The 17,444-nt window shown below is 38.4% G+C and overlaps 1 protein-coding gene across 1 annotated transcript in view; it reads right to left on the minus strand.

Moving 5' to 3' along the window:
• Positions 1-7,120: 7,120 nt before the first annotated feature.
• Positions 7,121-17,444, minus strand: part of LOC104847634 (T-cell activation inhibitor, mitochondrial) — a 59,837-nt gene continuing 49,513 nt past the window's right edge. The window contains 2 exon segments of the mRNA XM_010603117.2: positions 7,121-7,913; positions 9,353-9,413. Coding sequence (XP_010601419.2) covers positions 7,121-7,913; positions 9,353-9,413 — 854 coding nt within the window.

Below are 17,444 nucleotides of genomic sequence, written 5' to 3' on the forward strand. Positions count from 1 at the left end.
AATTTTGAAGTCATGGTGCATAAATGAGGAGGTTAGGTTAGCATAATATAAGAGCCTTTATTCAGCATAATCTATTTTTAAATATGAAAGATGCACTTATTCTCCAGGAAAAATACATTTTCTGTTTGTATTTTGAAGGTCTTATTTGCTAAAATACAGAGTTCAGTGAGAAATAGTAAAATAGGAGGGGGAAAGCCTTCATTCCATAGTTTTTAATCCATTTATATAGGTATAATAGGTATACATTAAGTGCTTCTTTAATGTGGAGTCTCCTATCCCCACTTAATGACTTCTGCAATCTCTTATTCAGGCAAATGGATCCTTATTGCTACCTTCTAGATGTATGATGACCTTTAGGACATAAAGGAAAAATAGACTGCATGTGAAAGGAACTTCCACTTCTGTATTTATCCTGTACCCATTCGTGCTACAACTGTCAGTTTCACAGATATGAATATAAGTATGAGTTGCTCCTCTGAGATACAGGGATAGAGGAAATATCCACTGTACAAATGGAAAATACATCTTTTCCTAAAGAAAAGAGATCTGGAATCAGGAAACGTACTGGCAGTCAATACAAAGACATTTGACCTAGATTTTCCATGACCTCTATTGCTCATGTAAATCCAGTAACCAGTGCAGTGACTTCAATTCATGAAAAATAATAAACATTTGTATTTGTCTATATAAGAGTTGCAGTTTACAAGGCACTTTCAAGTCTGAATTTCCACTAATGCTCAACGATAAGTTGTGCAGAAAAGGACTAACTTTAGACAGTCAATTAGGCAAGAAAAATAAAAGACCCCCTGATATGAAAACTGTCTCTGTGCAGATGGTGGTGTCTCATATATTAAAAATCCTACATAACCCACTGAAAAACTATTAATAAACAAGTTTAGCAAGCAACATACAAGATCAATGCACAAAACTCAATTCTATTTCTGTATATTTGTGATAAATAATCCAAAGTTAACATTAAGAAAACAGTTCCAATTACAGTATAATCAAAAATGTAAAAATTGGAGTAACCTAGAGGTACATAAAACTTATACTCTGGAAACTATAAAATATTAATGAAAAATATAAATAAAAACATAATCTATTTTGATTAAATATATAGTTTTTTTCGCATGTCAGTATTTCCAAAACTGATATCGGACCTCCAAATGATACAGGAAAAATAATACAACTCCCAACCTGCCAGATATCAGATACACAGAGTTCACGTTCCCCAAAATTGAGGAATGAATTACAAGGAACAGTAGAAGGTAAGAGTGGGAAATTTTCATTAAAGCAGAGATACATAGCTCCTGAGAGACACAAGGGGACCCAAATGGGTTGCTATGAACCCCACTTTACAGAGGAAGTTTTATAGAGCAAAATCACAAGGTGGGTACAATGTGTAAAAAAATTATGATTGACCAATAAGATTTCAAGTACAGCCCCTTAAGTAATGTTAACCCAGTGGGGAAGCAAGTCATATAGCAAGTATACATGGAAAGAACAAGTATCATTTTTAGAAGAGTTGAGTCAGGAAGTCCTGGTCACCCACATAGGCAGCTGATGTCTATCTAAACTTTATTGGACCAAGTGATGCCAATTATAGTACAATATTCAATTTATCGCTTACCCCTTGGGATCTATCTATCTATCTATCTATCTATCTATCTATCTATCTATCTATCTCTGGTCATTCCATTTTTATTTTGAGGCCTGGCCTTCAACAGATGAACTTCTAGCCATGGTTGTAATGTATTCTCATCCTCTGCACTAGCTCCCTCAAAGACTTAGCCCTATCTGACTCCCTAGTGTATTTCTGTCTAACTTAGGTATCTATAATATTCCCCTTTCTGAAGCAGTATGCCTAACTGCCATGAAGCAGGAGAGGTAATGACCGTTCTGGCTACTTCAGGCTGAAGGGGGCCATAGTTGTGACCCACAGTAAAAGATACTCTTCAGAGAATCTATCTAAAGGCCTTTGATAGACACCAGGTGTTCTCATATTGGGAAGATATATAACTTTATGACTGAAGAAGATAAGGCGAAAGAAACAGTTAACTATACATGGGTCAAATAATAAGATAAACAAGAATATTATGAATACAACCAACAAATATTTCCACCAGGAAGAGCCAGTAATAGCCTTTAACAAAGGGAGTAAGGAGAAGCTCCAGGGAATTTCAGAACATGTCATTATCCTGTAATTTAATTTTTTCAATAACCATTGAGATATTACCAGAAGGATCAGAAATATATGCACAAAATTCAACTTTTACAGTTGTGCAAGTACCTCCTTGTACTGCTGTTAGGATATATAATGCCATCTGATTTTGGAAGACAGCTTGTCTCATTAAATTTACCTTTTCATCTAGAAGTGAGAGACCTGTTTAGGTATCATTTAAGGCCTGTTGAGTATAGTTAGACAAGGCTTTGATGTGTTGAATGACATCCTCTAATTCTAAGGAAATGGCAAAGGTAGAAGCCAAGTGATCATACTAGTGAGACACTAGTATGTTGTAGATGGAGTAAGTTCTCAGGTTGGTCAATATTTTTGACACTCTTGACTCATAACCTTGCAAATCCCAGTGTGCATCTACCTATCCATAAAAGAGATAGCCAGTATCACAAATTGGTTCTATAGTAGCAATGAGAGCCATTGGGTGGCTTCCCACCTAATTCTAGGTTGATTATATCAGTCTGTTGCAAACAAGCCTTTGATCTTAAAGTTATGATGTGCAAGCACAGCTCAGTGTGTGTCCATTCCAAGTATTCAGTCAAATTAGACCAATGAGAATAGGAGTGATTTCTTAGTTCCCAAGACAAAGGGGCCTTTTTACTAAGTTGTTCTATAGTTGGAGTTAAACCACATATTACCATCCCATATTTGAAAGTAGCCATCTTGATATCTATGATGGTTGGCTGTCATGATAGGACACTTACTCTTACTTTACTGGGGTTGTACTAGACTCTTTAGAGAGGCTTCAGTGGCATTCTTAGAAAAAAATCAAGTTATGTCCAAGATCATTAGGGTGGAGTTTATAGGCCACTTATTTATTTTGTAATAGTGGGCTAAACTATGAATCACTGAACTTTTTCATGTCTTTTCGCTATAGTCTCTGTAGTCTTCTACCTTATTCCAATTGTCTCCTTGAAATTAGAATACCCACCGAGAAAGTCCTGAAGTACTTGACAGGGGAAGTGGGCCAGATACCCAGCAAGGTGTTTTTTGTAATGACTCTATATTCTCCTGTGCCCACACTAGAAAGGAATTGTACAATGTTAAAGTATTTGTTAAAAGGGATAAGAGTAACATCTTGCTTATCTGAAGAACTTGTGATATTTTAGCAAGAATGTTAAGTCCTCTATGGGTTTATAAATGTAGTTGGATGGCTGCTCACATTCAGCAACCATTTATGGTTCCCAGGGTTTCAGTTGGGTATGATGCATCCAGAATTCTAGGCCTGCTACCTTGACAGCTGATGGAATTGACAGGATTATGGTGTGTAAAACATTCCAAGTTCCTCCTAGGGAAGGAAAGAATTTAGTAGCACTAAATTTCAAGGGTGGAATACGGGATTTCTCTTTTCTACAGGCTGAGCTTCTGTTAGCTCTTGAAGTCTGTTGGAATTTAGCCAGTGAAGTGACATCTTTTATTAAGGCATCTGTTTCTCTATTGAAAAGAAAAACATTAGTGAGAAAAGTGCATCCATAAAGCATTTTAAATGGACTGAGACCTAGAATTTGAAGTGTATTTCTTAGTGTGATGAGCCACAGGTAGTAAGTGAGGCAAATATAGGTGGGTTTCCTGAGCCATTTTGTGAAGCTGTCTCTTTAGGCTCTCATCCATTTTTTCTACCTTTCCCAATGATTGTGGCCTCTGAGCACAGTGAAGGTGACAGAGAATGCCCAGTGCAGGAGAGACATCCTGTGTGAATATTGCTTTAAAAGAAGGTCCATTATCACTCTGTAACATCTTAGGAAGTCCAAATATGGGGATGATTTCTAAGGCCAAAACCTTTACCACCTGTTGTGCTTTTTCTGTTCTACAGGAAAGGCCTCAACCCAATTCATGGAAGTATCTGGACCAATAGGTATAGGAGCACTTTCCTCTCCAGCCTATGAGTAAACTAGAGCTGCCAATCTTCTCCAGTGTATTTAACATGTTTCTGTGTACTTGGAGGGGCTATGATCCTGTTAATAGGATTTGATTTTTGGCAGATCTCACATGTCTTATCTATCTGCTTTATGGTTTGAAAGAGTTTCCTGTGAATATCTTTGAGGCCATCTCATGTGCTTGTCTCTCCCCAAGTACAACATTTGATGTAAAGATTTAATAATTTTCCTGAAAGAAGGGCCTTTGAGCAGCTTCTTTTGCAACTGCATCAGCCAGTTGATTATCTTGAGATAGTTCAATTCTTTTTTTGGTGTCCTCTACAGTGAATTACTGACACTTTGGAGTGCATATAGTCAGATAAAAAAAGTTCATCATCTCTTTATAATATTTTATGGGGGATCCACTGGCTGTTAGATCATTCCTTTTTAAAAAAAATATGCCTGCATGAGCATGCAGCAGTAGGAAAGCATAATTTGAATAAGTATAGATATTGACTTTTTGTCCTTCACCAAGTTGTAAAGCCCTAGTAAGAGCTATGAGTTCTGTTAGCTATGCACTAGCCCCAGGGGCAAGTGAGGAACTTTCTAGTGTCTAATACCGGTCACTTCTGCATACCCTGCCCTATTGACTCATTTTCCATGAAGGAATTTCCATCAAAGAGGAAGGTCAAATCAGAGTCAGTAAAGCGGTGTGTCTAACACATGGACTTTGACTACATATGTACGAAGAATTACTTATTCATAATTATGTTTTTCAGCCTCCATTTCTTCCTTACCTTGTAGAATGGTGGCAGAGTTTAAGGAGGAATACTTTTCTATTTCAATGGCTGGTCCTTCATGAAATACAGCCTTATATATATGAAGTGGATTGTCTGATAGCCATAGGCTCCCCTTTTTTGTTGTTGTTGTTGTTGTTTTTTGTTTTGTTTTGTTTTGCCTGACAGAGGCAGAATTTTATTATGTGATGGTTCTGAGACAGCAATCCACTTCCAAACATAGTACTGAAGCTTCTATATTAGCTGATTTTAGCAATGGTAAATCCGTATCTAATTTCCTAATCCATCTTCTTGTATGATCCTCATTGCCATCACTTGGCTCTGGAAAATCTTTTGTGGCAACGTCTGTCACATGAGAAAACCAACTTCCGTGTAATTTTTTGTCACAAAGGGAAGAATGTGAACATGCTACAGTAAGGACAAATCAATACTGCTTTTGAATGGCTCAAATGTTTTATGTAAATTCAGAGCATACTTTTCCAGATTTTATGAGCTAATTTCAACATCTTTATGTTCTACTGCATCCTGCTTTGTTCCACAGCAAGAGCCACAAACACAGGGTCCCAGCCACACGTGCTGGTCCTTGTGAGGAGGGGCAGAGGGGTCTGACCTGGCTGAGCCAATGGGGACCCTGCAGACAGTTGGATGATGCAGGGCCAAGTCTTGCCTCCTGGGGACACCACGAGGTGACAGAGGGGCCCCAAGGACCACAGCCAAAGAGAGGGAACCCTGGGGGAACAGGGCATGGGTGTCTTGGGTGACAGAAACCCTGTACCTTCTAAGCCTTCACACCCATTGCCATCTCCTGAACTACCCTCCCCCCACCCCGGGAAACAGATGAGGGCTCCATGGAGGGGTCTGACCCAGGAACTCAGGTGCAAAGCTGCTCCTGCCTGTTGGGTTCATATTACCAGCAGGTAGAATATCTTCATTTATTTTTCTGGTTCTGGGGACAGAGCCTGGGCCTTCTGTGTGCTGGCTATTGTACTGTAATGGGAAGGAGAAATTAAATTTCTGTCACTGAGGATGCAAATAGAGTGCTCCAGACAATTACACCACATGCTCAGTCAACACCATGTACATTCTTCCCTTCTACCCTTTTTCTTAGGCAGAATGTGGTCATCTAACTTCCACTACACATCTGTCATCTGTTTTAGACACCAGTGGTCCTTCCTGCCTACAAAATAAGCATGTGCACATGACACATGACTTTGTGTTACATGGAGATGCTGACCTGATGTTGCAGAAGGAACTGATGACACACAAAGATGCCAAAGTAGGTAAAAGAAAAACATTTACTTTGCTAGCAAAGGGTCAGCCTCCACCAAGAGTGGTGCCATATGACCACCATTGGGCTGGGTTACAACCTGCCTTTTCTAGGAGTTTTATAATCATGACCTCATTTTAGGTAGTTAAGAGAAGATACTCTAGTTCTCTCAGTTCCCATCACCATATCATGGTCACAAGACAGTTTAATTTTAATCCAAATATAGCAGTTAGCTATTCTAGCCCACAAGAATGGGGATGAGTGTTAGGAAAACAGGACTGGTGACATTTCTTTCCATCTAAACTCTTTTTTTGGGGGGGCTTTAATTGAGTTTATTGGTATATTTTAGGGATACAGTACAGTTACATTCATTGTTGGGATATTGTACAATAGTCATATGATTTATAGAAAGTTTAGAGTCTAAGTGTACTTTACTTGTAAGGTATGGCAATTGTTATCTTAATTTAAACATCTGGTCTTACCCTGGGGATGTGGCTGAGTACCTCTGGCATCTGTTAATCTTTTAACATTTTAAACTGGAGCTATGTGCCATCAAGATTTGTAGTTAATGATGAAACCTCTGGTACTGTTGTCCTAAGAAACAAGCAGAGCAAAACAAATTACAGAATCAAAAGACAGCAATTATTCTGTATGTCGTTAACATTTAGCAGGTTTCAGACTATTTATAGAAGTTCTCTTTATCACTGAGACTTCCCTTTGCTCAGCCAGCCCCAAGCCCATGCACGTGAAGATAAACTCTTGGAGAATTCTGGTTATGATGCACCAAAACACATTCCTTCACTGATACCGTTAGCCTAGTATTTCTCCTGGGAAATAATTTTTAAAAAGCTCTTTTAAAGCAGCAGCCAGAAACTGTTCTGCTAATAGGCAATGATACTGTACTATCAAAGTGTGGATTTAAATTAGTTTAGCCATTTCTTTGCAATTGCAGTGGGCTTCTATGTCATTTCACAGCATCTCCATCCTTCCAGTCCCAGGGGATGCACAGGTCACCGTCCTGCAACACAGAGTAGAAATGGGACATGCATAGGTGCACGTGCAGGGCCAGCTGTGGGTGCAGGGTGAGCCCCTCAGAGCAGGCCACCTTCTGCCAGGTGGAGACGCTGGGCTCCTTGTACAGCTTCACCAGGGCGAGCTTCTCGGTGGAGGCGTGGATCAGCTGCTCTTCCACAACCTTTAACTGCTCCATTCTGTTCAGGTTTTCTCTTGCCTGCTGGGCTTTGGTGAGAAAAAATCACTGCAGATTTGCTGGGTCACAGAGCATTGGGATGTTAAAATGCCCCAGTTCGTGAAGGCTTGGCACATACCTGTCACTGTTGAGGGTCATCTGTAAGCCCTGAAGACTCTGAGGGTGGAAAGGTGCTCTGCTGTGCAGCAGCCTGCGGTGAAACACATCAAGGACAGAGAAGTACCCTTCAAGGGTCAGCACTGGCTGCAGCTCCTCAGTGTAAACCACTCGGATGCCCCCCCAAAGCCTGCTTATTTGGTCTTCTAAAAGCATCAGCTTCCTCTGGAGGTCTAAATAACTTGGCAACCTTTCAAAAAACTTGCTCCAGTGGTGGTGGACATCCATGGTGCCTTGCATCACGTGGCCCACCGTGCTCACACCTAAGTGGTCAGTAAAGATGAGTGTGCAGCCTTTGGCTTTCTGCAGGGTCTCTGGGCTCTTCTGCGTGAGGAGGCACAAACTGTGCAGCGGGCTGCAGTGGTGCTCCATGCCCCAGCTTCTCTGCCACCTGTGACAGACAAGGTGTAAGCCTCACCTGCAGGGACATAGGCTCCCTTTGAAAGAAAGAAGTCCTGACACTTTGTGAGGTTTATATACAGTGATACCTTTGCCTCAAGTCAGCTTGGATGCATCTGGTACCTAGAGAGAAGGTATGAAGGCCATTCCTTTGCTACAATGTCTAATTCAAGACTTGAATACCCTATAGGCTGTTAAGCTGGTTCTCCATCCTGCATAAACACTCCTAAAGCCATACCCTACCTTTCATAGTCATACAGATTGAAATGGTGTCCTTTCACTAGTCTCAGTGCTGGGGCATTTATAATTGCTTAGCTAAGCTTCTGGAATGCAGTTTGGTAATCGGATTCTCAAGTTAAAACATGAGTATCTGCCTTTTGGGCTCTCTTTAAAGTTCATAGAAGTTCCATGCAACCTCACCATATTATTGCTATGCAAAAGCAACAAAAGCCTGTAATTCCTAGGAATCCCCTTAGTTGCTTTAGGCTGGAAGAATGAATGTATCAGTTTAATTCTCTCATCACACAGCTTTAGGGTTCCCTTAGATGTGATACAGCCCAAATATTTTACCTCAAGGCTGCAAAGTTGTGCCTTAGACCTAGAGAACTTATAACCTCTGTCTGCTAGAAAATTCAGCAGAGCATGAGTGCCTTGGTTAGAGAGCTCTTCTGAGGGGAGACATAACTATATCATTTCTGTATTGCAAGGCGGTAACTTGGAAAAATTTAAAACATGTGAAATCATGGGAAAGCACTTGTTAAAAATGATAAGGGGGCCAGGGATTTGGCTCAGTGGATCCACTGCCTACCTTGCAAGCACAAGGGGCCAAGTTCAATCCCTGTACCACTAAATAAATAAATAAATAAATAAGATGAGGGCTCTCTCAGAACCCTTGAGAATGCACAGTCCAAATCAGCTGAGAGTCCTGGTCATGCAAATTTTCAAAAGCAGAAAGAAACTGAGAATATGTATGTAAAAGAATACAAAAAGGGCATTTTTAAAATCTAAAACTGAAAAGCAACTGGCATCTTCCAGGATCTGAGAAAAGAGAATGGCTGGGTTGGCTACCACCAAGTGGATTGGCACAATTGCATCATGTAACAATCTAAGGTCCTGTACTAACCTCTACTCTGCATTGGGTTTTTGAATTCCCAAGATCGCAGTGTTGGAAGGGCCATTATACTGTGTAAGTAGACTTTGTGCCTTTAAGTTGTCAATTATAGGAAATAGTCCTCTTTTAATATCAGGGCCTTAAGAAGGTATTTTCTATTGTGAGGAAAAAGAGTGGAATCTTTGAGATGTATTGGCACCAGTGCTGTTCTTATTGTGCCATTGTTCTTATTGCTCTTCTTGTTCTATCTATTCTACCTTTAGTTACCCATACTTCAGGATTTATTTCTATCTCCACAAGTGGCAGATAGCATACCTGACCTGGGCACATGTATATAACAGTATTCAAGCAAGGTAAGATATCTCTGCCAGGAGAACTGGACTTTAAAGCACAATTAAAAAAGAATGAGTGATGAAAAGCTGTTGCTGCTATTGATGCATAACATACTGCTATTATTAGTCTTTTTATATAAATATATATATATACATATATATACACATATATATACATAAATTGAATTTTGGGAAACTTTAACAGTGCTGCCAACTTTGCAAAAAGTCATCCCAATTTACTGTGTTGAGTTGGCATTGTACAGAAATGGACAGCCATCATATTGGTCTAGAAATGCTAATTTTTTTATTTTTATTTTTTTCATCTATAAAGGGGTAACACATCATACTAAATATGTAAGGTCGCATCTACGTGGGTTTGATTACAGAAACTAATAAAGTATTCTCTAAATAATGAAAAAAAGAATAAGATAAGACTATAAGAGCAAGAAGCAATTTAAATATGTTCAGGGACCATTTTCATCTTCAGAATTAAGGATTATTTTAATGTTACATCATTGCCTTTTCTCTTTTACTTTCCATTTTAGTTTCATTTTAGGATTCCCTATTTTTAATGTTCATACAGAGATTTCTTTAACTGAAATTCCAAATAGTTTCTTTGGTGTGAAAAACTATAATAGTACACAGGATCCTAATGAGATAATTAGGGCTAAAAGTGTAGAGAAAGTGGGAAGGATGGGGGAAAGGTAATAAGGGAGAGGAAAAATATGAGAAACTGAAAAAATGGAAATAAAGTGTTTATAAATGGGGAGGGGAGGAGGGGGTGAAGGGAGGGCAGGGACAAGGGGAAAAAATGAGAATCAAGACCTATTATGCAAAGGTACAGAATCCTAATGATGAATGTAACTGTATTGTGTACCTAGATTGTACCAATAAACTCAATAAAAGAAAAAAAAGAATGAGTGAATAAAAAGCTGTTACAATTACAGTATAAGGGTTGTGAGAAATAGAGTTATCGCCTCTCCCATAACTACTTTTTCTGAAGTAAGATGACTAGAAAGACGGCCAAGGTTGAAAAGAAGGATCAAGAGACACACACAAGTGTCCAGCGATAGACTGGTTGCTTTTTTCTCTGTAGTCATAATGACTAGGGGCTTCTCCATGGACGTGACTGTCCAACCAGAGGGAGAAGGCAGAGAATGCCTGGGGCCCTTCAGTCTTGCTAGACCAGCTGGTAAGATGTGTCTCATTCTTGAGAAATCCATCTTAGGGGGCAATCTGTCTCCAAGTGGTCACCTTTGAAATCAAGGCAAGGCTTGGGGGTCCTCTTGTTGTGACAGCTTTAATCACAGTCCCTCATAAAGTGGCCTGGTTTTCTACATTGATAGCAGGTGAATTTAGTCATTGAGCTCTTCTTATAGACCTGAGAATCAAACTTAGAGAATATCCTTTTTAAGGCCACAACCAAGGCAGCCATTTTCTCTTGGTGGCTGTGATTTCTCCCTTTGGCCTGCTCTTGGTCTTGCTTATAATATACTGAGGAGGCAATTTTCATTAAAGTATCAAGTGAACTATATGGTGAAAAAGGCATCTTCTGTAGCTTTTTCCTAATATCTGAAGCTGACTGGATAATGAATATGTCTTTAAGAATAACCTTCCCTGATTCCTAGATACATATGAATCACCAAAGTTGAAACAAGAAGATATAAAAATTTGAATCAAGCCAATATCAATCAATGAAATTGAAAATGCAATAAAATTCTTACAAACAAAGAAAAGCCCGGGTCCTGATGGGTTCACTGTTGAATTCTATAAGAAATTTAGAGAACACTACTTCTCAAACTCTTTAATGAAATTAAAAGGGAAGCAATACTCCCAAATTTATTCCTGGAAGCAAGCATTACGCTCATACCAAATCCCCAGAAGGATCCAACCAAAAAAAAAGGGAACTACAGGCCTATCTCCCTAATGAACATAGATGCAAAAATCCTCAATAAGGCAAAGATAATACAGAAGATTGGCAAGATTATCATACACCCTGACCAGGTGGAATTCATACCAGAGATGCAGGGACGGTTAAAAATGTGTAAATCGATAAAAGTTATACACTACAGAAACAGAGTCAAGGACAAAAGCCATATGATTATCTCAATAAATAGAGAAAAATCATTTGACAAAAATCAAACACCCATTCATGATAAAAAGAAACTACAGAAAATAGGAATAGATTATTTTTAATTCAACCTAATAAAAACCATCTATGAGGCCATCTCCAACACCAGAGGGCCTGCTCAGCCATGCCCTCCCTGCCAGAGCCCTGCCATCTCCAGCTCCAGAGGGCTTCTTTGGCTGCCCCTTCCCCTGCCAGCACCGCTGCCACCATCTTCAGCACCAGAAAGGTAGCCACGCAGGTGCCCCTGAATACCCCCAACCCCCCCTCATGCTTTCAGACCTCCTGATTGTGCCAGTCTTTAGACCTACTCTGTAGAGGCAGGGGTGGTCATAAAGGGTATTTTCTGAGGCTCCCAACTTTGAACATCTTTAAGAAGGAATGGGGGAAACCTATAGTAGAACTGTGTGGAGTTCAACCCTTCAGGAGGTTGGGGAACTCAGTCTGGACCTTGCAGCCCTAGGTCAGTCTGTGTCATGGGGTTCTGCCACCAGCTCACTGAGATCCAGGGACTTGGCTCTGCACATGGCAGCGCATGTTGTATATTATGACAGCAGTGATATAGTCTGAAAGAGGCCCTTCAAACTCATTTCTTTCTTTCTTTTTTTCATTGCACTCTGCAAATTCTTTTTTTTTTTTTTGTCTTCTTTCTCCAACTCATTTTCTTGCTCCACTATATTATCCCTCAGCTCCCTTTTGGTTTCTGCTCCTAACTCAGATTTCTTCTTTTATTAGTTTTTCTCTTTTCTTTATGTTCTTTTCTTATGTCATTCTACCTCACTCAAGGGTTATTATACTTCTATTCTGTTTATCCCTTTTGAATTGAGTAGTTTCCTGATGATTGTGTGGTCATTCTACTAATCTGGATTCATGCGAAACCTTCTCTAATTCTTTTACTTATCTATTCTTGTTTTAACTCTGTCTTAAGACCCCTACCTAAATAGTAAATATCCTTATTGAAAAGTTTATTCACTGAAAATATATTTCGGATTGCTTCTTGATTTTAATTTAATTCACATGGTTTGAAGGTGATAAACTGATGACTACTATAAGGGGTCAATTTACAAGTTGTGCTTGATCATATTGTGGTGCTGATTGTATCAATTAGGATAAAGGATTGTGATTGATTCAATGAGCTGTTTTCTTTGGTACTGTGAAAATGAGAATGTCTATGAGTCATTAAGCCCAACTATATCAGGAAGATTTAAGTAATAACCTAAAGATTAAACTAAGGACAACACAACAACAATAGAAAAAATGAGAAAATGTTTAACCAAGATACAGGGACAGACTTGCAGTTCAACAATGTCAAATAGTGGGGCAAATGAGGATGAAAAGTCTGACAGTGAACCATCAGAACACCCTGAACTCAAAGCACAGGAAGTAACAAAACTGATCAATCAGGCTCTATAGAAATTTATTTTTTTTCTTTTTATTGAGTTCATTGGTACAATCTATGTATATAATACAGTTACATTCATTATTGGGATCCTATACCTTTACATAATAGGTCTTGATTTTCATTTTTTCCCCTTGTCCCTGCCCTCCCTTCACCCCCTCCTCCCCTCCCCATTTATAAACACTTTATTTCCATTTTTTCAATTTCTCATATTTTCTCCTCTCCCCCACCCTTCCCACTTTCCCTAGGCATTTAGCCCTGTACTTCCTATTTCACATTATTAATTATCTTTTTAGGATCCTGTGTACTATTATAGTTTTTCACACCAGAGAAACTATTCAGTATTTCAGTTAAAGAAATCTCTGTATGAACATTAAAAATAGGGAATCCTAAAATGAAACTAAAAAGGAAAGTAAAAGAGAAAAGGCAATGATGTAAGATTAAAATAATCCTTAATTCTGAAGATGAAAACGGTCCCTGAACATATTTAAATTGCTTCTTGTTCTTGTAGTCTTATATTATTCTTTTTTTCATTATTTAGAGAATACTTTATTAGTTTCTGTAATCAAACCCACATAGATATGACCTTACATATTTAATGCAGTGCATTACCCCTGTACAAATGGAAAAAAATTAACATTTCTAGACCAATATGGCTGTTAATTTCTGTACAATGCCAACTCAACACAGTAAACTGGGATAACTTTTTCCAAAGTTGACAGCACAGTTAAAGTTTCCAAGAATTCAAATTGTATATATGTGTGTGTCTGTGTGCGTGTGTGTTTATTTATATTTATATAAAAAAGACTGATAATAGCAGTATGTTATTCATCAATAGCAGCAACAGCTTTTCCAGGTTCTGCAGTCATCTGAACAAAATTATGGAGACATCCAGCACACTCCATTAAAAAAAAAAGAAAGAAAAGAATAATACTCAGAAAACAACAAAGTTCTGTTATTGCTGTCATAGCTGGCACCATTTTTTTATTAGCATCTTAATCATCATCTGGAAAGGAAACATTCTAGAGTAACATCATTAAAAACAACTCTGATAAAGCACGGTCACTACTATATATCATAAAGCAGATACAAGATATTTTGCCTTCACAGAGGTACGATATAGTACTGTCCTACATCTATAATGCTAGAGGATACAAATAAAAAGGCATTATTTCAGACTTGATTCTACTTTTCCAGCAGAGTGCCCAAAAGACGATATGACACAGCTCCGTAAAGAAATGTACTTTCTTAAATAGGATTTCCTTTCATCAATGGCACAGTTCCTCTACTCTTTTAGACTTTTCTTCCTATTACATTCCAAATATGCAAATTATATATCTATATGTATATATATATGTTTATTTATTTATATTTATATAAAAAGAACAATAATAGCAGTATGTTATGCATCAATAGCAGCAACAGCTTTTCCAGGTTCCGCAGTCATCTGAACAAAATTATAGACAGTCAGCACATTCCATTAAAAAAACAAAAACAAAAAACAAAGAAAAGAATAATATGCAGAAAACAGAAAAGTTATGTTGCTGTTATGGTACCTGGCACCATTTTTTTTTAGCATCTAAATCATTATCTGGAAAGAGAACATTCTAGAGTAATACTAAAAATAGCTCTGATAAAGCACGGTCACTACTACATATCATAAAGCAGGTACAATCTACTTAACATTCACAGAGGTATGATGCAGTACCGTCCTACATCAATAATACTAGAATCAGTTTTGTTTTGAAATTTGCTTTGTCTGCAGATAAGATTGCTACCCCTGCTTTTCTCTGGGCTCCTGTCACATGGAGAATTGTTTTCCATCCTTTCACTTTCAGTCTATGGGCTTCTTTTTCCACTAGGTGTGACTTTTATACAACATATTGTTGGATTTTACTTCTTATTCCATTTTGCCAGTTGATTTCTCTTGATTGGTGAGTTGAGGCTATTGACATTGATGATTATAACAGATATGTACTGATTTATTATTGTCATGTGATTGGCCTTTTGTTGACTCTTTTTACTTTTTCACATTCTCCTTTTAATTTCTTGCCTTGCCTAGGTGTGACTTTTATACAACATATTGTTGGATTTTACTTCTTATTCCATTTTGCCAGTTGATTTCTCTTGATTGGTGAGTTGAGGCTATTGACATTGATGATTATAACAGATATGTACTGATTTATTATTGTCATGTGATTGGCCTTTTGTTGACTCTTTTTACTTTTTCACATTCTCCTTTTAATTTCTTGCCTTGCCTATTTGATTTGCTATTTGCTCATATAGAACCTTGTTTAAAATTCCGTGTAGTGCTGGTTTGGTATTCATGTAGTTTCTCAGGTGTTCTTTGTGGTGGAAGTATATTATTTCCCTATCCCTTTTTAAAGCGAGTTTTGCAGGATACATCAGTCTAGGTTGGAAGTTTTTCTCTTTTAGTACTTGAAATATCTCACTCCAGGCTCTCCTTGCCCTAAGGGTTTGTGTTGAAAAGTCTGCTGTGATTCTGATGGGCTTTCCTTTGCATGTGGTTTGTTTCTTTTCTCTTACTGCTTGTAGTATTTTGTTCTTCTGTTGGGTTTCTGGGATTTTGATTATTATATGTCTAGGTGTAGATTTGTTTTGATTGTGGCTAGTTGGGGTCCTCTATGCCTCAGTTATCTGAATGTTAAATTCTTCCCCTCTGTTTGGGAAGTTTTCTGTCATTAATTCTGTGAACAGCTGTTTTAAGTCATTTATATTTTCTCCTGCTACTTCATGTATTCCTATCAGTCTTATGTTATTTTTCTTTGCATCATCTAGGAGTTGTTTGATCTATTTCTCATGATCCCCTACTGTTTTTAAGAGACCTCTCTTTTCATAGTCACTGACTGCAATCTTATCTTAAATATCTGAGAGTCTATCTTTGCATTCTTTTATTCTGTTGCATACACTTTCAATGGAGTGTTTAATCTCCTGGATATCTGTTTGAATCTGTTTTATGGATTCCAAATGTCTTTCCTATGTTAGGCATTTATTTTTTCAATTTCTTTCTTATTCTGGGCCTTCATGGCTTCTATTGTGATCCTGAGCTCATCTATTTTTTTGCCAGTTTCTGCTCTAGAGTCTCTAATCATGATTTTGATTTTGCTTAACATCTCTGTAATTATCTGGGAAATTATTTCTGTTTTGAATTTTTCTAGAGGCTGCTTGATCTGTTTTGTTACTTCCTGTGCTTTGCGTTCAGGGTGTCCTGATAGTTCACTATTGGCCTCTTCATCCTCATTTGCTCTACTGTTTGCTATTGGTGAACTGGAAGTCTGTCTTTGTGTCATGCTTAAGTGTTTTCTCATTTGTATTTTTGTTGTCGGGCTGTCCTTGTTTTAATTTCTGGGTTACCACCCCAATCTTCCTGATACAGTTGTGCCCTAGCTTCTGGGTCTCTAATGACCCACAGACATTCTCATCTTCATAACATCAAAGAAAACAGCATCAAATCAACCACAATCCTTTATCCCAACTGACACAATCAGCAACACATTGAAATCAAGCACAACTTGGAAACTGACCACCTGTGGTAGTCACTAGTCTATCACCATTAAACCATTTTAATTAAATTGAAATCAAGAAGCAGTCCAGAACATGTCTGCAGTGAACAAACTTTTCAATATAGTATATTTACAATTTAATGGCTCAGACAGAACTAGGACGCAAGAACCCTGATCTCAGTTAGCTGATGGCTGAACCCCATGACACAGACTGACCTCGGGCTGCAAGGCCCAGATTGAGTTCCCCAACCTTCTGAACGGTTGAACTCCACACTGTTCTACTACAGGTTTCCCACGCCCTTTCTTTAAAGATGTTCAAAGTTGGGAACTCAGAAAAATATGCTTATGACAACCTCTGCCTCTGCAGAGTGGGTCCAAAGACTGGCAGAATGATGAGGTCTGAGAGTGCGAGCTTGGGTGGGGGGTTTAAAGGGAGTTCTGGGGTTCAGGGACACCTGCGCAGCTACCTTCCTTGTACTGGAATGATGGCTGCTCTGGGCGGGAGAAGGAGTGGCTCTCATTCCCGCAGTGGATCGGGGCCATGGCTACCTTCCTGGTGCTGGAGTGATGGCGGCTGAGAAATTTAAAACAGACATAATTTCCCAGATAATCATAGAGATGATGAGCAAAATGAAAGTTATAATTTGAGACTCTAGAACAGAAAGTGAGAGGAAAATACATGAGCTCAGGACCACGATAGAAACCATGAATGCCCAGCATAAGAAACAATTGGAAATAATAAATGCCCAATATAAAAAAGAAATGGAATCCACAGGACAGATTCGAGCAGATATCCAGGAGATCAAAAACTCCATTGAGAGTGTTTGCAACAGAATAAAAGAGTACAAAGATAGAATCCCAGATATAGAAAATAAAATTGCCATCAGTGAACATGAAAAGAGAGGTCTCTTAAAAACAGTAGGTGATCATGAGAAATTGATCCAACAACTCTCAGACAATGCAAAGAAGAATAACATAAGACTGATAGGAATCCAAGAAACAGGAGAAAATGCAAATGACTTTAAAAAG

The sequence above is a fragment of the Fukomys damarensis genome, unplaced genomic scaffold (assembly GCF_012274545.1).
Source record: "Fukomys damarensis isolate Sample0158 unplaced genomic scaffold, DMR_v1.0_HiC HiC_scaffold_39, whole genome shotgun sequence".
In the NCBI taxonomy this organism is placed as follows: domain Eukaryota; kingdom Metazoa; phylum Chordata; class Mammalia; order Rodentia; family Bathyergidae; genus Fukomys; species Fukomys damarensis.